General features: G+C 47.5%; 2 protein-coding genes across 5 annotated transcripts; one reads left to right on the forward strand and one right to left on the reverse strand.

The window, feature by feature from the left end:
• Positions 1 to 3,913: 3,913 nt before the first annotated feature.
• On the forward strand, positions 3,914 to 9,671 carry marchf3 (membrane associated ring-CH-type finger 3). 2 transcript variants are annotated; one of them, XM_086289293.1, is made up of 5 exons: positions 3,914 to 4,178; positions 5,161 to 5,356; positions 6,523 to 6,718; positions 7,665 to 7,871; positions 9,121 to 9,671. In XM_086289293.1, exons 2-5 carry the CDS (start codon positions 5,172 to 5,174, stop codon positions 9,274 to 9,276), a joined length of 744 nt encoding a protein of 247 aa, XP_086145419.1. In that variant the 5' UTR covers positions 3,914 to 4,178; positions 5,161 to 5,171; the 3' UTR covers positions 9,277 to 9,671. The 2 variants fall into 2 exon arrangements, with proteins under 2 accessions (XP_086145419.1, XP_086145333.1); XM_086289207.1 differs by having other exon boundaries at positions 3,915 to 4,178; positions 5,158 to 5,356.
• A 470-nt stretch (positions 9,672 to 10,141) lies between these two features.
• Positions 10,142 to 18,223, reverse strand: lmnl3 (lamin L3). Of its 3 annotated transcripts, XM_086288911.1 has the most exons (12): positions 17,682 to 18,223; positions 16,582 to 16,738; positions 15,839 to 15,964; positions 15,585 to 15,755; positions 15,391 to 15,516; positions 15,038 to 15,258; positions 14,742 to 14,961; positions 13,744 to 13,851; positions 13,525 to 13,641; positions 13,239 to 13,349; positions 13,088 to 13,148; positions 10,142 to 10,417 (listed from the first exon to the last, which is right to left on the reverse strand). In XM_086288911.1, the coding sequence occupies exons 1-11, from the start codon at positions 18,089 to 18,091 to the stop codon at positions 13,113 to 13,115; spliced, it is 1,803 nt and encodes a 600-aa protein (XP_086145037.1). In that variant the 5' UTR covers positions 18,092 to 18,223; the 3' UTR covers positions 10,142 to 10,417; positions 13,088 to 13,112. The 3 variants fall into 3 exon arrangements, with proteins under 3 accessions (XP_086145037.1, XP_086145123.1, XP_086145210.1); XM_086288997.1 differs by lacking the exon at positions 13,088 to 13,148; XM_086289084.1 differs by lacking the exons at positions 13,088 to 13,148; positions 13,239 to 13,349.
• Positions 18,224 to 19,422: the final 1,199 nt, after the last annotated feature.

Consider the following 19,422-nt stretch of genomic DNA (forward strand, 5'->3'; position numbering starts at 1 on the left):
GCAGAAGAACACGCGTGTGTCATGCATGACCGTCACACACAGAAAGTCGCAAAGACGTTTGTGTCTGGAAACACGACGAGCAAAAAGTGGTGTACAGACGAGCCTCCGGGCGGCCACAGCTCGGTCTGTGGAGCTTTTGTCTCTCGGCCTGTTTTGACGGCTCCTCTCGAGCCACTCGCCAATCCTCTTATCTGTGTTTTAAAAAAAGCTCCTTGAAAGGTCTGCGAGCATCAAACCGTCACGTCCCCGAGATAAAACGCTCCCCGACCCCCTGTCTGTACTTCAAACGGTCCCAGGAGTCCCTCCTCAGAGCTCCGCACTTTCTATTTCTGACACGAGCGCTCCGAAATGTTGACTCAGCCTCAGCAGAATTCAAATCAAATCCTCGCGAGAACACCTGAACCCCGCCTACACCTGACAGACACACGTTTCTTATTGCATACAGCTCACTCAGCCAAGCTGCTTCTCTGCAGACGTGTGCAGGAGGAACAAAGTAAAAACAAAGGCAGAAGATTTTAAATGGGATTTTTGGCTTCAAAGGTAAAAGTAGCTCCTCCCACAGGTTCTCTGAAGGCCAGGAAAGATGGCCAACGGATTTGTTTTTTCACAAAATGTGCCAATGCGTAGGGTTAGGGTTGTTCCACTTGATTGATCTATATTATCATTGTTTATTAATTTAATTTTATTTAAAGTTATTACAAGTTGGACAGACCACTATACAGAAAGAAAGGGAGAAAGAAAACAGAGGAAGGACAGTGGAAGAAGACACTGAGAAAATCTGATCACCTGTTAAAAGAAGAGAAAACAACCTGAGAACAACACGATACAGAGACAACCACACAGACGTGGGGTCACCCAGCAACCACGGTGCAGAAGCCACAGAGGCCGCAGTGACGAGCCCGCAGGCCCCACCAGTCGCACCAGAGCGGGCCGAGCCACGGTCCCAGAGGCCTGAGGGAACCCCACCCCACGAAGGAGCCCGACACGGCCGTGGGCGCCAGGCCTGCCAAGCAGCCGCTGGGAGTGAGCCGGGCACGCGCCCGAGTGCCGGGCCCCGAACGCCGACGGCTGAGGGCATCAGCCACCGGCAGGTAGTGTGGTGGGTGGAGCTAGGCCTCCACACCTGGACACAGAGGTACCCACAGGTTCAACTACAGGAGAGGTGTTAAATATCAGGCCCGTGGGCCAGAATAAGCACCACAGTAATTAAGTTACAGATTTCTGTATCTTATACATTTACTTCCTAAGTTCAGGCCCAAAGAGTCCTGCTGACAGATGTCTTTCTGTACAACAGCAGCATCAGCTTCGCTGTATCGTGTAGAGAAAGTGAGACTGTCTCTCATATTCAGATAGCTCAGACATTTGTACACTGACAGGAGGTTTCAGCGGTGCCACATCAGATCACAGCGCTGCGAAATGAGTTTGACGCACACTTAGGTTTCTTCACTTGGTTTTCCCAAACATGGATAAATTCCTAACAGCCGAGATGTGAAGCAATCAGAGCAGCGATGTCACACCTGCTGACTTCACCAAAACGTTCATCTAAATCTGGAAAACACCACTGCTGAAGTTTGTGGGGTTTTCACCCATCATAGACAGCTCTCAGATTTAAAAAGGTATCCTCTTCACATAAAATAATATCAACACATGTGCATCTGTCGCTCACGTCTTTTCCTCTTGATTTTAGTGGCCCAGTAGCAGCTCAGTCTTAATGTAAACCTCGCCTATGGCTTCAAATCCAAAGTGTGGATTCATTTGAATTTGGTGAACAACAGGAAATGTGGTTTCTGTGATGCGCAAAAAGAAGAAAACTGTCTCTCGATGAATTTACTCCATTTTCTCTTTCCTGTTTTTAAAGCTAGCAGCCGCTGGGTGGATTTCTTTTATGAAATTAGTTTTGATTTGACTGATTTGTGCAAACACCGCTCAGACTGAAGGCGACCGCAGGGCTTTGAAGGAGGTTCATACAAGAACAAACTGTTATTGTCAAGTACAAATAATCATAAGGGCCACAGATCTTTGTGATTTACACCAATGAGGCTGCGTCACCGTCATCGTGAGACTCAGGTGTGTTGGATTCTTACAAATATAGTATTTTAGTAAAAGCATGATGTGAAGGTTTCCATCTGTGGATTAAAGCAGCATCTGTAACAAGCAGTGACCAGCAGCAGATGGAGTCTTTCACATTCATCGTCCACACGTGAGCTCAGATAAAAGTCCCGCTGGGATCAGAGGGAGAGAGGTGGGAGGACTTTCTTTGCCTGGCCTCTCTTTCTCCTCCTTTCCCTTCAATCCCGCCTGTTATTCATTCCCAGGCTGCTGCTAACAAAGCCCGGAGGAAAAGCACATCACTGGGAATTCCTTCGTGATAATTCCTCTGACAGCAGACGTTAAAACGCACAGGGGGAGAGCCACTTCCTGTCCCGGCTCCCAGTCTGGCTCGGCTCGTGTTGTGTCTGTCTGGGTCTATTTGTGAACCTTGGTGTGCATTGTGTTAAATGGGGCCGGGGGGCCCTCTCTAAACCTGCTCAGGTCGGCAGCGAGGGGCCGCTCTCCAGTCCATCGATCGCTTTCTTTGCCGGGTCCTTTAACAGCCCTCGGGCATTAATCCCGCGTGTACCTCTGTCTGGATCGATAGCAGACAAAAGCACCGCAGGAGGCTGTCTGGACCCGAGTTCTCCATTTACCTGCACGCCCTCATCCTCAGCATGAATGCGGCTGCTCTTCCTCACTTCCTGTCGTATATCTCCGGCTCCAGGACCGGATGCTCTGGTTATGACCGACGTTTCTAATGATGAGCTCGGTAACCCCTGAACTCAAATTCAAATTTTATTTGTCACATACACAGTGATACACAGTACGATATGCAGTGAAATGCTTAGACAACTGCTCGTGACTATGAATAAGATAGGAAATAAAAATGAAAATTAAAAAGGGTCAATTTAACTAGGAAGGAATAAAATAAAATATATAAATTAAAGTTGAAAATAAAATAACTGTACAACAAAATACACAATACACAGTATAGAAATATATAAGAATGTATGTAAACTCTCAGTTTAACTTTTTCTACTCATGGGTCTGAATGATGTCAAGAGAGGATATCAAGCCCCGCCCATCTGCTGCTTGAAACTTCTGTTTCTGAGGGGCCAGCCAATCAGACGAAAGCTGTCTTAAGGCAGGAGGAGCTGTGAACCATTCCTCCAACAGAGACTGAGAATAAACTCTGAGCAGAACTCGTGGCCTTTGACAGTGATGGCGACGGAGGATGGCGCTGCTGACCATTTTATTCGGCAAAACAACAGGACTTGTTGGGTTTTAATGCGTCTGTCCATTGTCCCGACACTGTAGGATTAGGTTAGTGGTACTCACAGGATTAAAAGCATGAAGGCTGAAATCAGTTCAGTCACACGTCACTTTGGGCCACATGCTAGTGTTAGCTTGTAGCTTGTAGCTGTGGCTGTTGGCTCTTCATTAGCCATTAGACAGCACCTGATGCCTCGTTTATACATGACGCACAGCATCCTCAGTATCCTCTCTTAATGGTTTGCTTTGTTAAATAAAGCTTACACTGACTCACTGCACCATCTTGTGGTACAAACTGGTATTAACTGGAAAGAAGGTGCAGCCCAGCCCTACTTCACATTTAGCCGATATCTCTTCAACAACACAAAGTTTTTGACATGAAGTCACAGCTGATGTGTGTGGAAAATGATGAGAAACGAGAAAAATGAGCTCTTAAAAGACATTTTTAAATTTTACAGAGTTTTTTTAAAGTGTAACCTAAACTCTAACTTTAACCTTTTGGATCTGGTGGATGTTTAGTGATTACTGCGTGAATCAGAATGAAGCTGTATCACAGACAAACACCATCCCTCCCCCCGTCTGCACCCTCGGCCTGCACCGGCCTGGAGCTCGCTGGTCTCGCTCCGCTGGCTTCCTGGAAGCCCCCTAACAGGATTAAAGGGGGTACGGCGAGGTGCTGTGACTCAGTCTGATGTGATTTCCATTCGTCTGGCCCGGCCCTTACTTTCCTCTGCGTCTAATCCCTCGGTGTTCTCACCGGCGTCCGTCAGCCTCTCTAATCTGCTGGACGGCTTTAGGAGGAGAAGCCTCGTCACTCGGACTCTGCCTGATGATAAACACGGAGCTGGTCCTAACGTCGGCTCAGGCTGGAGGTAAGGCTGCTGCTTGACTTGTCATTAAAGCTGCTCGTTGTGCGACAGACTTTGCTTTGCTGGTCAGCGTCGTGTTTCATGTGTCTCCGCTCGGGACTGTGGAGAGTGTGAGCTGGACCTCACCTGAGCAATAACAATATTTACAGTGGACTAACTCTGGAGTGGAAGCTCAAAAGTAGAATAAAATAAATACCTCAATAAGTAAAAAGCTAAATTTAAAAAAATACAATAAATGGATAATTTTTTCATAAAGATAAAATGAAGCAGAATAGAATAACTAGAAGGACAGAATTAAAAAAGCTTGAGAGAAATATTTGCTGTTCTTGAAGAAGAAATATTACTATTTTTTTATTACTAATTTATTCTCAGTGTAAATGTGTTCAAGCACTGACAGGTTATTTCATTTCTTGCATGAAAACTTAAACCTTTAAACCTTTAATTCACTGATTTCTGGCCACTTGGGAGCAGCAGAGCAAACAAAATAAAAATCATAAATAAAATATTAAATAACTGTCACCTTTCAGCTCCGTAACTTTGTGTTTGGTGCTGAGTTCTGGCTAAACGGTGAAAACAGCTGCTGGAAAAGACATTACAAACCGGCAGGTCAGCAGAACTTCCTTAAGGTTGTGATGCTGACCAATAGGAGCCCAATGCTCCTCCATCTTTGACGGTTTATTTTTTTAAACCTGTCTGTAAATATGAAGGGTTCTGTTACTGGAGTCGGGAGACCAGTTACTGAAATATGATTTATTTATATTCAGAGCTCCAGTCCTAATTCTGATGGATGACGACATATTTTGCAGCTTCCATTCATAATTAATTTAATTATCAGTTTGTGACGGACAGCAGATCCACTTGTGTGTCCATATTTTTATTTTTATTTATTTATTTTTGTGTCACAATGTATTTTCATTCCATCTGTTTTACATTTGTGTGTGTGTGTGTGTGTGTGTGTGTGTGTGTGTGTGTGTGTGTGTAGCAGACGTGGAGTGAATGGCCCCTCGTACTGCAGATATGACTGTGGAGGATCCGGTGGGCCGGTGGGAGTCCAGTCCTGTGGAGGAGGTCAAGTTCATCCCTGAGCCCGCGCTGGATGAAGAGCTCCACAGCAGCAGCCAGGAAGTGATGTGCTATCACGGAGACACGCCCACTGCGGAGTGTGCATCCATCACAGACAGGTAACCGGAGCAGAAGCACAGAGGCTGAAAGTTCATCACCTCTGTAACGTACGCTATCAACGTTTGAAATCACCCAGAGTGACGAAGCCTTTCCTGGACACATTACAGCCCGAACCACCAACCCAGTTTAAATGGGTTTGATGGGAGCATCGCACAGAGACGGGTACCTGCCAATTAGTGCTTAGTCCAATCACAATCCTCGAATTTTACCAGAACTGTTAGTGCAGTGACCTCACAGCAGTCATATTATTGGTCACATGACGTCGTTAAAAGGCTCCAACAGCACAAACACGGTCCAGGTGAAGCTAGCAGACAGCTAGTAGCTACAGCCACCTGTCAGTCAAAGAGGCCACGCCCCTAATAATGCAAACTTTAAGGCTTAAAACCATTTAAACAGGTGAGTGATAGAAACAGCCTCCCCTGTACAGGTGTTATGAAGGAGGATCCACAGACACAGTTTGCGTATCAGGCTGTAAACATGTTTATTTCTGCTGTAAAGTTTTAACATGGAAGTCTATGGGGCCTGACTCACTGCTGCCTCTGCTGGACGTTAGAGGAACTGCAGTTTCTAAACTATAATTTTAGGCCCTTTATGTTGCCGCTTGGATGCACCTTGCAGATATGCTGGTGATGCATTTCACCACTTCCCAAAGGCGCTCCGCTGGACAGATCTGATAACGGTGGACGTCAGGGTGTACGCTTGTGAATCATCCAGCTACTCGCAGCCAATAGGAGAGGAGTACACTGTGGACATAAAAGAATGGACATGGTTAACAGCAGTACTCACAGAGGCTGCGTTTCTGAAGGGTTCTTGGTTAGTGATGAGAAGCTATGACCTCGATGACTTACCTCAGAGTCTCCAGTTTTCAGTCAAACAAATGCTTCACCCTGAATCCTGCATGGTGTCGTTTCCACTCAGATCCAGTAACATCACAGTGAGATGACACATATTAAAAAACACCATGAAAGAGGTCATGATATATTTTCATTATACATTTGAAGACAGATGAAAAATATTCTGTTTAATATTTTTCTTTCCTGTGAGTAAATCTACAAGGCAGGATGAATCCTTTCGTTTATGCAAAGTTTTTACCTTCTGAATGTCAAAGTAGAAAACTGCCTTTGCAGACTTCCTGTCGTCTCTGTTCGTGTGTCGCTCTGTGCAGTGAGGAGCAGTTTTGCAGGATCTGCCACGAAGGCCGGGCGTCAGGAGAGCTGCTGTCCCCCTGCGAGTGCTCCGGCAGCCTGGCTTCGGTGCACCGGAGCTGCCTGGAACAGTGGCTCACCGCCTCCGACAGCGGCCACTGCGAGCTCTGCCATCACCAGTTTGTGCTGGAGCGTGTGCCAAAGCCTCTGACTGAGGTAGGCCCATCACCACACTGATGCTCAGCGGCCCAGACTTGTGACCGAGACAGCCACACTTCTCTAATGTCTCAAACCTGGATTAATGAAACCAAGTGGCTTCGTGAGCTGAACATGAGAATATATTTGTCATCTTTTGTAGTGTCCTCTCTTCGTGTCACGCTCAGCCTGCAGAGAAAGATCTTTGTGAGATGAGACAGATGAATGAGGCTGATTGAAGTTAAATAAGAAGGATTCGCCGGCTTCTGCTGCAGAGCAGACAGAGCAAAGAGTGAAGGCTGGCTCTTTTTCCTCAATGGTGGCATGTCAGACTCAGTGGGAGGAGTTTGTTGGCTTCACGTTGGAGAACCTGTTGCCGTCAGCTCGCTGTCCATAAAGCCACTTAGCCTGAGAGGCAGATTAGCCGGTGCTTCTTTGCTGCAGAGGACAGGAGAGTGGCCTCGGTGCTCTCTGTAGGTGCATTCTTGGCTGGTAATCTGCTGATTAAGCACCGTGTGCTGTGCCAGGCTAAGCTACACACTGAACACAGGCCTGCTCAGGCGATGCTGCACGCACGCAGGGGAGGAAAGGTGCAGCACTTCCTGTTAGCGATGTACGAATCGAATCCACACAGCAAACACACACACGTTTATTCTGCTTCGATGCAGCTCCAAGTAAAAGCTGAACTGGGTTTGCAGCTACAAAGTCTCCTGTATTATCACACAGTGAACAAATAAAACATAAGTTTAATGTATTCGTTTGATGTCACCAGTTTCACTTAGTAAATGCAGGATCACTAAACGGTTCCTGGAGGAGTTTTCCTGTCTTACGTTGGTCTTAACTCCGTGTCCTGCTGATATAAGGGACGCAGTAACAGTCGGAACATGAAAACATATCACCGACATTTTACTATTTCATGGAAAACATGAGGCTAATCCTCTTCCTGCCTCCTCTTTCCCTCCATCAGTGGTGGTGCTCTCCAGCCATGCAGCAGCAGAGGAGGACGCTGTGCAGCGATGCGGCCTGCTTCCTGTTCATCACGCCGCTCGCGTCTCTGTCGGGCTGGCTGTGCATTCAAGGAGCCATGGAGCTCTACTACACCAATGGGATGGAGGCCCTGGGACTCCTGGTGCTCACTCTGGCTCTCATCATCATCTATGTGTTCTGGACTGTGGTGAGTTTAGAGTCTGTGCTGTTCATCCAGAACATGAACTTATTTTACTAACTGGAATGTAGAAGATTAATGTGGAAGACTTCAGTCCTGCACGGGGACACTTGCAGTTACTAAGTAGCAACTTCTAAAACTAAAAAGTGACGCAAATACTCAACGTCTGCTCATGGCTCCAAACGTGAGTCGTCCCCATGGACTCCTACAGCAGAAATACTCATGAGAGCAAAGGTTAAAGAAGGCCCAGCCAGCTGCTTTTCAAGCCTTTTGTTTCTCAGGGCCCCTAAACATTAGGAACAGCTGTCTCAAAGGGTTCAAGAGTACGGATATGGATTCAGAAATGTAAGAATCCACAGAACTACAGTTTACAATAATACAAATATATAAATTCTAAAATATATTTGAAATCACTATTTAAATGAAAATCTTGGAGACGGCAGATTCAGGTGGTACTGAACTCCACTCAGGCTGCATGGGTGGGGAGAAATCTGCTCTCTCTTTCTAGTCCCTGTCAGGACTCTTGCTGCAGCATTTTGGATCAGCTGAAGGCTTTTCAGGGAGTTTTTAGGACTTCCTGATAATAATGAATTGCAGTCGTCCAGCCTGGAAGTAATAAATGCATGAACTAGTTTTTCAGCGTCACTCTGAGACAGGATATTTCTAACTTTAGAGATGTTGCACAAATGGAAGAAAGCAGTCTTACATATTTGTTTAATATGTGCGTTGAAGGACATGTCCTGGTCAAAAATGACTCCAAGGTTCCTCACAGTGTTACTGGAGGCCAAGGTAATGCCATCCAGAGTAAGAATCTGGTTAGATACCATATTTCTAAGCTTTTCAGGGCCGAGTACAATAACCTCAGTTTGATCTGAATTAAGAAGCAGAAAGTTAGCGGCCATCCAGGTCTTTAAGAGGCTAATTGAGCCTAATAACATTAAATGCTGTTCAGGCTGTCAGCTGTTTGGTATCTACATGGATGCTAAAATCACCCACAATGATTATTTTGTTTGAGCTGAGGACTAAATCAGACAAACTGAGTCAGGCGGACGATCGATAACAAAGAAAACTGGTGTTTGAGTTTTACCGGCTGCATGGACCAAAGCTCTGTCTGGGTCTTTGGTTGATTAACAACCTGGAGTGAAAGTGTTTGTTTTAATGTCAGTGTTTCACGCTTTGGTGCAGTTGTGGAAAGCATAGTGCGCTTTGTGATTTTGTTTCATGTTTAAATTGTCTCTGCTGGTTTGGTGTTTGCCAGGTTTCTGTGCGCTACCATGTGCATCTCTTCAAAACCTGGAAGAAGACTGACCAGAGAGTTCGACTGTGGGTTCCTGTGTCAGCGCAAACACCTAACCAGCAGGTGGCGCCCATACACTTCCTCAGCAAAGCCATCAACAAGGAAACGATGGTGTAGGTGGAAGTCTGCACAGCTCAAAGGACGGAGCCCACGACCCCATGAACTTTTAAACCACAAAAGACTCAATGACTCCTTTTATTTTCCTCTGTACTTTTATTATCCTGTGTTTTGGTGTTGGTGGTAATGGCATGGGGGCGCACTGGAGCAGATCCAAACTGCTTTGTAGTCAAACACCCCCCAAAGAACTACAGAGGCTAGCCTTGGTATAGCGTCCACATCTTCATTGTTAAACAGGTGGTAGTAAACACTGAAGGATGTAAATTCAGTCACACAGATTCCCAACTTAGATCTAATGACCACCAGGGGGCGATACCTGTGGCTCGTGGTCAGTTTATGGACTCAGGTACTCATTTCAGGTCACATATAATAAAACAATAAGTTCATTTTGTAAATGTTTGTCATTCTGAGAGGATTACGCTCATTGATTACGATGACATCAAATCCTCAGCTGGAGGCTGCAAAACATCCTCCGCCTGTTAAGTCTGTGCTCGATAACTATTGGTCTGTGAAAGCGGCCTGCTTTAGTCCAGATGTGCTGAATGGATGCATCCCGACTGAAACGCAGGTGATTCCACAGAGCAGCAGCTGGACCAGCAGCGCAGCTTTCAGAGTTACTGAGAAAAGAGAAAACAACTACAGTTTCCGTGTCTCGGTGCGCCATCATCCAGGTAAATCCCCAAAGGTGGATTCTGTTCATCTGGACGTCTCCAGTGGGAGAAATGTTTCGTTCCCATGACAACCACGCCAGTCTACCCACCCAACCTGCAGCTTTTACCCAGAAGCTGAGCTATGAAAATAACCCAGCACTTTAGGGTGCGGTTCCCCTGCAGCATCTCTGCATGCTGCTGGAAATAAGCACAAGTTGTATTTGTTTAGAAACTTTTAGCTTTATTTATTACACTTCAACAAAAATTAAAATCAAAGCTCCTGTTGTGAAGCGAGAGCGACGAAACGTGAGGGACACTGTTGCTGTAAGGCAGGTGAGATCATCTCACCGTCCTACTGTAAATAAAACTACTGGAGCCAGAAAGCAGCAGTCTGAGGCCCGAGCTGCTCCAGGGTTTTTCAGACCGCCGTCGAGGTCGGTGGCAGAGAGCAGGCGTCACATCACAGCACAACTGGTCTCCTTCGAGAAATCCTGAGGGGGACAGAGCAGCAGCGTTATCGTCATAATAAAGGTCTGGTTAGTAGAAAGCTCGCAGGAAGCAGAGGGCGGGGTGGAAACCTCTGGATGTCCAGATTAATGAGCATTACAGGCTGAACCTTCAAAGCCAAACAAACCTGAGGGCGTGATGTGCAGGGCGGGGCTAATCCTGCTCACTGTACCACAGCAGGAGGCCGCGTGTTTGTGTTTGGAGTTTCATTTTCGCCGGACGGTCAGCGCTCGCATCTTAAATTCCTCCACAGCTGAGAAACTGATGCTGGTCATTTATATTTATCCCCTCGTGACGCGGTTGGTCTCTCACCGATCTTTTTAATAATCGTCGCCTTTCCATTTTAGGTGAAACCTGCCCGCCTGCTGTTTAAAACGTGATTGTCATAAAGCTGAGCGCTCGTGGAGGAAAACTCGTTTAAATGTTCCTCTCGTTTACTTAAAAGATCTTTTAGTTTCTTTTAAATGATGTAATTACAGATGCGAGGGCCTGGTCCAAAGAGCAGAGGTAATCTAAGGTGTTATTTGACACCATATTATTACTCCTGCTCCACCTGCTGAACCACATCCTCACCGTCACTTCCTGCTCCAGCTCAGTCTGGTATTTTACAAAGTTTTTCACCCGATCTGGTAAAATTAGTGCGCTCCCGTTCACTCGACAGTTTACCTGCATCTTTATTCAAAGATGTCTTCCAGTCGATTGGTCCCTGTGTGCTCGCCATAATCAGCACTGCGTCTGGTAAAGTCCTGCTTAAAAAAAAAGCCAAGTTCGACTCTTCTCTTCTTAGCAGTTACAGACGGATCTCAAAGTTGGTGTTTATCACTAAGAAAAGCTCGAGGCCAAGCAGCTCTCAGCAGTTTCAGACAAACAGCGTTCGTGTCATGTTTCAGTCGGACTTTCGTAGAGCTCATCGCAGAGTCTGCAGTGACATTTTCATGCATCATTTTGCATGAAAAAGGTTTTATTCTGCTAGTGTTGGACCTCACGTTGGTATTTGATACGGTTGACCGCCACATGCTGCTCGATAGGCTGAAATATTGGGTCGGCGTATCTGGATCTGCCTTGGACGGTCTGAACGATGCTCATCTGCGGTGTTTGCAAGTGCAGGTCATCCTGCACTTCTCTCAGCCATCGTGTGCCACAGGGTTCTGTACTGGGCCCCTTATGGTTTCTAATAGATCTACTTCCTGTATTGAGCTACTTTAAGAACATTTGCCATCACTGCTATGCAGATGATATTCAGTTGCACATTTCTGTTAAGCCCCGAGATGTTTCTAAGCTGCACATCCTGAATTAGTGCTTAAACCCCATCAAAGGTTGGATGGCTGACAACTTCCTCCGACTCCAGTCTTTCCTTCATGAAGGAAAGACTGGAGTCCTTGTAGGTGCTCCTGACAGATTTGCTCCCCTTTCAACATTTGTCAAATCGTCTCAGGAACCTCGGGGTAACCTTTGACCCGCTCTCACTTTGGATCTTCATGTTAAATCTCTGGCTCGGTCCTGCTTTTATCACTTAAACGTTGCCAAATTAAGTCCTATTGTATCTCACACTGAACTGGAGACGGTCATTCATTTCATCACATTTGATTGCTGTAATTCATTGTTTACATGTTTAAGCAAAAACTCCCTGAAACGTCTGCAGTTTGTTCAAAACGCTGCAGAAATGCTTCTTCTCACGTGTTGCTGACACAGCTGCGTTGGCTCCCCGTTGAGTCCAGTTCAAGATTCTGACTGTAGAGGACTTCATGGACAAGCACCTGCTGACATTACTGAATATCTTCAGCCCCGTGTCCCCCGGAGGTCATGTGATCAGGCCCTACTTTTTATACAGCGTACGAGGCTGAGAGCGACGGGAGACAGCTCGTGCCACGGCAGCAGAACAGTGATTAGTTAATCGGGGTGCGACAGGTGGGTGCTGGGGTGGAACAGCAGCAGCACAGACTTCTCAGATGACGATGCGTTTGTGCTTGGAGCGGGTCGCTTCTCTTTCTGTTCGCTTTTACAGAGCATCCAGAAAGTTCTCACGGCCTTTTTCCAAGATGGAATACATTCACTCTTAATCTCATGGGTTTAAATTTTTTTTAATACATTTGCTTTTATCACTTCGCCATAATGGGGTGCTGCGTGTAGAATTGAGGTGAAAAATGAATTTAATCCATTAATAATGATGCAACACGACAGAATGTGGAATAACTGGAGCGGTGCAGTGAAGCAGTGATGCTTTCTGGAGGTACTGCAGGTCCTCGTGGACGTGCAGACTGTAGCTCTACTCTGAGTCCTCAGCATCTCTAAGGATGCGCCCAGACATCCTTCAGACGATGCTCCACTCTCTTCCACAGAGACCAGGACAGCATCCACATCTCTGCAGTCACTGCACACAGCTGTGTCAGTCTTTCCCTGCCTGGAGTGGGCGCTCCACCCTGTCTCTGCAGAGCACCATGGCCTCAGATTTGAAGGCGTTAATTCTCTCCTGAAACAAACTGACGGCCTCCAGCTTGCTCAAACTACACTTTGAGTTTACTTGACGAGTGAGCTGCGCTTTCATCAGCAGAGTAACTGGGCTGCGTGATGGATGAGTGAAACAAGCCATGCATCTGGTTATGGGAGCAGGCGAGGCGAGCGGAAGAGCTGAAGCTACTTTACCCCCCACCTACCGTCCAGGCCGAGCGTGGACCGCACTCACGACACCGAACAACACTTCTTTTTTCGCTTTGGCTGCAGCACAGGTGGGAAAACAAAAGCAGACATGAGGTCTGAGGTCCTGCACTTGGTCCTTTTCTGCTTGAACATTCCCCCTGAGGTTACCTGTCTCTGGAAGCGCTGCATTTCACTCCCCGTGACAAACTCCTCATCAAACTCCAGCCCAGTGTCGTCTTCACCCCCACCCAGCATGCACAGCCTGCGCTCGGCCACTTCCTGTTTAAATCAAATCGCAGTAATACAAACATATCCTGTACAGCTGTGGAAGGTGCCACACTTCAAAATCATCACCTAAAAGTTTCAGAGTTAAATAAAGTGTTCATGTTACAAAGCATTACTTTCAGCTTTATTGTACAGGTGCATTCTGGGAGGTGTGGTTTATTTCCTCTACCTCGTGGTTGGAGTTCAGGAGGATCACCCTGATATCAGTGATGACCCCCCAGCTCTTGTGGCCCTGCAGAACCAGGTCACTGGGCTCCACCTCCACCTCAGCGCCTGCTGCCCAGATCTGACAGGTAAACGCAGACGAACACGCACACACACTTTCATTGTGTTTACAGTGATTACCAGTGGCGGTCAATAAGTCTTCCTACAATGTTAAAGGACTCACAGTGAGTGTCTGCCCACCAGCCAGGACGCAGGAGGCGGGAATGTGAAAGGTGATGTCTCCAGCGCCGGGGTAAACCCGCCGGACCACCCACCCACCCAGAGACTGCTCCTGGAAACAAATGAGAAACAAATTAAAGAGTCATCATCTCGACCCTAAAATGGGTTTTCTCAAACTGCAGAGCACGCCATCGTGACCCTGTAGAGATTTAAAAAAATAAAAAATTGTTTGCACATATTTTACATGAAGGCTGCTCCAACACCAGCTAGCTTAATGTCCTGAGATCATTATATATTATTAAATGTAATTACAGATGAATTACTGCAGTGCTGAACGGGTCGGGGTGGGATGTGGAGCTGGGTCAGTGAGTGATGGAGCGCATGAAGAACCCGGGCGGGTTGCTGGCTCTGTGCAATATTGACATTATTGTAGTTCATGTAACAGTTTTTCCTCCCAGTAATGGAAAGTTACACAAAATCGTTAACAGCAGTGTGCAGGAGGTCATCGGAAGCAGAGCGCTCCACTGAGAGCGCCACGCCACACTGACCCAAGCTGGTCGTGCATCCCTACACAATTAAACCCACAGGCATGAAAACATGCAGCCAAGGCAGAAGCAGCAAAACCTGCAGTTCCTCCAACATCCAGCAGAGGGAGCAGCGACTCCATCACAGGTGTTAAACATGTTTACAGCCTGATACACAAGCTGCTACATTCCCCCTGTGCCAACATCTGTATGGGGAGAATATTTTATTTCTAAATAGCAATATTACAGTTTGCCTTATTAGGGGCGTGGCCTACTTGACTGACAGGCGAACAGTGACAGCTGTAGCTGCAAGCTGTCTGCTAGGCTTCACCTCTGCAGACCCTGAACTGGACCTCTGGGCGTGTTTGTGCTGCTTTTAATGAAATCATGTGACCAATAATGCATGTTCTGCATCCAATACCAAGCTGTCAAACATCCTCCAGCTTGACCCGAGGCTTTACAACCCGTACAGACTTACTTTCTCTGAGTTGTTCTTCAGTCGAACATATTTTCCATCCACGTCAATCTCTTCTACACTCACGGCGCCGCGCTCCATCGAACGACTGGACATTTTGTAGGCGGGCGAGCTCCCCGACTCGCCTTCGTATTTCCGTTTCTTCCCTCTGGGCTTTCGGCCGCTGTGCTCGTGCGTTCGAGGTATGGATGTCCGCTGCGAGGGGCTGGGCGACAGCTTAAACCTGACAGGAAACAGAAACAACCATGGGAGCAAAAACACCTGAGACCCAGGACCCCTCCACTCACACGCAGCCATACCTCTGCTCCTCCACCTCCAGCATCTTCCTGTAGGCACTGATCTCCACGTCCAGAGCTACCTTCACATCCATCAGGTGCTCGTAGTCCTCCAGCTGACTGAACATCTGGGTTCTCATGTTGAGCAGCTCCTGCTCCTTCTGACTCAGTTTGTGGTGCCAGACTTCCCGCTCCTTGTCCAGAGTCCTCTCCAGGTCCTGGAAGCGGTTCTCCAGAGAGATTTTCTGACAGAGAGAGGGGGGAACATTAAGACGAAGAGCGTTTCCCTCCACATCAGAGGCTTTTTCTCATTTTGGTGCAGAAACTGCAGGAAACTTGGAAGCTGCACTGACGAGCACAGACCTCCCCCAACTCACTTCTTTTCTGCACTGCTGCAGCTGCGAGCTGAGGGTCTCCACTCGGACCTTCGTGGCGTCCAGCTCGTCTTTTGTGGCCGAAGCCATGCCGTTCTTCTCCAGCGCATCCTGCTGGGCGTTGTGTAGCTGTCGGGCACAAAGCAGCGTGAAACACATTTTTTAATATCGGAAAATAATCCGTGAGCAGCTCTAACCTTTGAGCCGAAAACCCGGTCGATCTCTTCTTTGTACTGCTGAAGCTGCGACTCGCTGTCCTGCCGCAGCTGCTGCATCGCCTCAGCCAGTTTGCCTTCGAACTCCCTCCTCCGCCCTGAATCCACCTCCACCAGGCGGCTTTCGTGTCTGCTTCGGATCTCCAGGATCTCCTATTTCAAAAACAAAGAGGTGAAACGGTGACGTGAAGATGCGCCAACCTGAAAATGTAGAAACTGGCAGCAGCCCGAGTTACCTGCTCACTGATGTTCTTGTGCAGTTCGAGCTCCTCTTTCAGCGTTTGCACCTGGTTCTCCGTTTCGACTCGCCGCAGCATCTCAGAGCTCAGCTGGTTCTTGGTTTCTGCCAGCAGAGCCTCCAGCTGGTGACACAAATAAGACGAACGTCAGAGCTGAGGGACTGACTGCACCTAACGATTAGGATTTTCAAATATCCGATTAGTGACAAACCATGAAGTTTGGGACCAATTTCCTAATTTTCACAGACACCGGTTGCAGGAATGCACTTTAACGCCACTGAATTTATTCAGAAGTTCAGCCGTCTTCACATCACTTCAGCCCCCGATGAGCTCAGAGCTGTGCGACCACCACAAACGGCAGCGCGGACAGACAGCCGAAGCCTGCCGGATTTCACTTCTTACCTGCGTACATCGCCATGGTAACTCGTGCTGTGAAGCCAGCCTGCTGCGGGGCAGGTGACGCTCAATCAGCCCAGTTACAGATTCAAGAGTAAGTGAAATTATAAGAGCGCTGAAACAGATGAAGCCTGATTGGTGGGCTGAAGCTAACGTGCAACCATTCATGTTTCCGATTCTACTTTTCAAGCTAAGCCAGGATTTCCTCACATCCTGTCAGACCCAACGGCGCAGGCTCGTTTTCATGTCCCTCGCCGCAGGTGAGACACGACGTCTCCGACGAGGATAACTGGTTGGGGCGTTCCACGCACGCTGCACAGTTTAACGGCGGCTGCCCTTCTTACTTGTTCGAGCTGGCTCTGCAGGTCGGCGAGGTCGCCGTTGAGTCTGCGGTTCTCCGACTGCAGTTTGGTGAACTCGGCGTCCTTCAAGCTCAGAGTCTCCTCAGCTCTCCTCAACTGGGCCAGCGCGTTGGTCAGATCGCCCTCCTTCTTCTGGTGCCTGAAAGAGACGCGAGCACAACGTTATCGGTCGTGTGATACCAGCTGCTGCCCTCCCCCAGCAGAAGTCTGTTAAACACAAAAACAAACCATCACAGGAGTCACTCAGTCAGGCCGGCGCTCACACTTCGGAGTTTCAAATGCACAGACTCAGATCCACAGACACTCACAGTCCACGTTTACCACGTTGCCTGACTTCATATCACCAGGATGTTTAATGAAACTGAGCCGCACCTGCTCATCTGCTGTCTGCGTACTTTAGAGCCTTTACAGCTGTAACATGTAAAATTGGCTTTAACTGGACTCCAAGCACTCGAGTCACACCAGGGCTGCTTATCTGCTGCCCTGTGGAGGTCTGCAGGGCGAACACTGCTGCACACACTGACCTGTGTCTCCATCGGCTTCCAGTTCACCTCAGTGTCAATTTCAAGATCCTGCTTCTTACATTCAAAGCGCTTCATAACCTCGCTCCTCCAGATTCATCTTCTCCACACGTGCTCTGTTCTTCTCCAGCTTTCCACCTGCTCGCATGTCTACCCTGGGACTCTTTGGTCGTTCTGCGCCGACACTTTGGGATGCACTTCCACCAGATCTCCGGACTACAAACTCCCTCTGTACTTCCATCTGTTCAGAACTGCAGACCCTTCATCACGACTAGCTCTACCTTGTTTAGCTTTCATACTTTTTTTAATATTTACCTTATGTTTTTATTTTGTTGTACTAATGTAAGGTGACCTTGAGGGTCTTTAAAGGCGCATATAAAGAAAATGTATTATTATAACAGACTGAGGAAAGATTTAATCTCCGTGATGAGACAAACGTTTATGAAGGATCAATAATCAGCATCCATCAACTTCTATGAAGTTTTATAAAGCGGGGCGGAAACCATCCTCTAAATCAGAGACTTTCTGACTGCAGTCTGGTGTAACGCTGTGCGCTCCTACCTCGCCTGGAGCGTCCGGTGCTCCTCGCACAGATTCCCGTAGTCGATCTGCAGCTGGGCCCTCTCCTGGGCAAGGCCGTCCAGGGACTTCCTGACGTCGGCCAGCTCCTCCTCGTACAGCCTCCGCACGCTGCTCCTGGCCTCCTCCTTCTCCTCCAGCTTCAGCAGCATGTAGGAGCGCTCACTCTCCAGCTCCTGCACCCGCTGGATGTAGTTGGCGAGGCGGTCGTTGAGGCCCCGGAGCTCGTCCTTCTCCTGCAGCCGGGACAGGCGGGACGGGCTGGTACTGGAGGCGGACAGGCCGGCCGCCGCGCCGCTTCGCCGGCCGGCGGAGCGGCTGGATCGGCCACTGGAGGAGGAGGAGGCCGCCGGGGTGGAGGTGGCCGCGGGGGTACAGATGGGCGAGGCCATGACGGAGGTGCTCGCGGTAACAGCTTCACAGAGCCGGGGACGCTCCTCGGGACGGCTTTAGTAGCACAGCCGGCCTCACCTGCACGCAATCATTCCTGACGAGCTGACAACGGCACGAGCGCGCGACCGAACCGCGCAGGGCACATCCGGCTGACCTTTCAAAATAAAACCAGCAACAAAGTCTTGATTTTTTTTCTCCAACTTTATTTCATCAGAAACTTTAACAACAGGCATAATACACGTAGTGCAAAATTGTAATGCAGTGGAACAGCATGAATAATTAAACAAACAGGATAGAAATACAGATTAAAATGGGAAAAAGCGAGGGACACAGTGACTGAATAATTACAAAAACACATTAAAATATTACAAATATTAATGGTTTTTAAAGCTTTTGTTGTGAGAGGAACAAATTGTAGTCACATAGATTATGGATGTGGTGTTTGATTAATGAGCTCAAAAGCATTAGAGTCTTTCTCACCAAAGTCAGTATAACCAAATAACACGTTAGGTTAAAAAAGTACAAATTTAGTTTCTTTCTGTCAGAGATGAAAGTAGCGACATTGTTCCATAAAACCTGAGTAAAGGCACAAGACCAAAATAAATGCGAGCAGGTCTGTGGGAGCTTAATGTATCTCTTATATTTTAAATGAAATCTCCTTCACTTTGTTAGTAAGGAGGAATTTGTGTGGCAAAGAGCAAAACCTTTTTGCAGTCAGTGAGTCCAGAAAGAAATGGATGGAGAAACAGAGACTCTTGAAAAAGAGGCATTCACACCTTACCAAGACGAATACTATTATTAAACCTGTTGTCAAAGAATAGCAAAATCTTAAGATTTCACACTGGATTTAAATCTCTTTTACGTCACTGTCCACGTAACCACGTGATTCATAAAGATTTCCTGAAACACTACAAAGCGTTTCACAGCTCCACAGTCTCAGCTTCTGATCAGCGGCTTGCTTCGTGCTGGCTGCAGCTCAGGAGGTGGTTTGATCCTGATGAATATGGACTTTTTTACCATTATTATTATTATGCTGATTGCTTCAGAGATGACCAGGTAACGTCTCGTGATATATTATGTTAGTCGTGCATATGATGAATGTGCCAGATCTCAAACTTGTTGGTTGAAATCAAGCTATAACACGTGATACAGGAGTTTACTATGAAGGCGTACATGTGCAACTTCCGGTGTTTCATGCGCGTCTGCGTCCAGTTTGACGGAAGTGAGGTTCCTGCTGGACATCAGCTGACAGAGATGACTTGCCTGAAGCTGAGAGCTGCTGTCGCTCATCACAAGACCACTTTTAAAGGAACAGTCGAGTTTCCCCGCT

This window comes from Aulonocara sp. 'chitande type north' Nkhata Bay, linkage group LG1, assembly GCF_057382095.1.
Source record: "Aulonocara sp. 'chitande type north' Nkhata Bay isolate Kocher_YH1m ecotype deep benthic linkage group LG1, A_spYH_male_GT1.1, whole genome shotgun sequence".
NCBI lineage: Eukaryota > Metazoa > Chordata > Actinopteri > Cichliformes > Cichlidae > Aulonocara > Aulonocara sp. 'chitande type north' Nkhata Bay.

Excerpts from the sequence above, each read along its gene's own strand:
- lmnl3 (XM_086288997.1), bottom strand. The coding sequence starts at position 18,091 with ATGGCCTCGCCCATCTGTACCCCCGCGGCCACCTCCACCCCGGCGGCC. Across the intron at positions 15,517-15,584 it reads ACCGGGTTTTCGGCTCAAAG|CTACACAACGCCCAGCAGGA; the intron begins GTTAGAGCTGCT and ends TGTGCCCGACAG. Across the intron at positions 13,642-13,743 it reads CTGGTGGGCAGACACTCACT|ATCTGGGCAGCAGGCGCTGA; the intron begins GTGAGTCCTTTA and ends TTTACCTGTCAG.
- marchf3 (XM_086289293.1), top strand. The coding sequence starts at position 5,172 with ATGGCCCCTCGTACTGCAGATATGACTGTGGAGGATCCGGTGGGCCGG. Across the intron at positions 5,357-6,522 it reads TGTGCATCCATCACAGACAG|TGAGGAGCAGTTTTGCAGGA; the intron begins GTAACCGGAGCA and ends CGCTCTGTGCAG. Across the intron at positions 6,719-7,664 it reads TGCCAAAGCCTCTGACTGAG|TGGTGGTGCTCTCCAGCCAT; the intron begins GTAGGCCCATCA and ends TCCCTCCATCAG.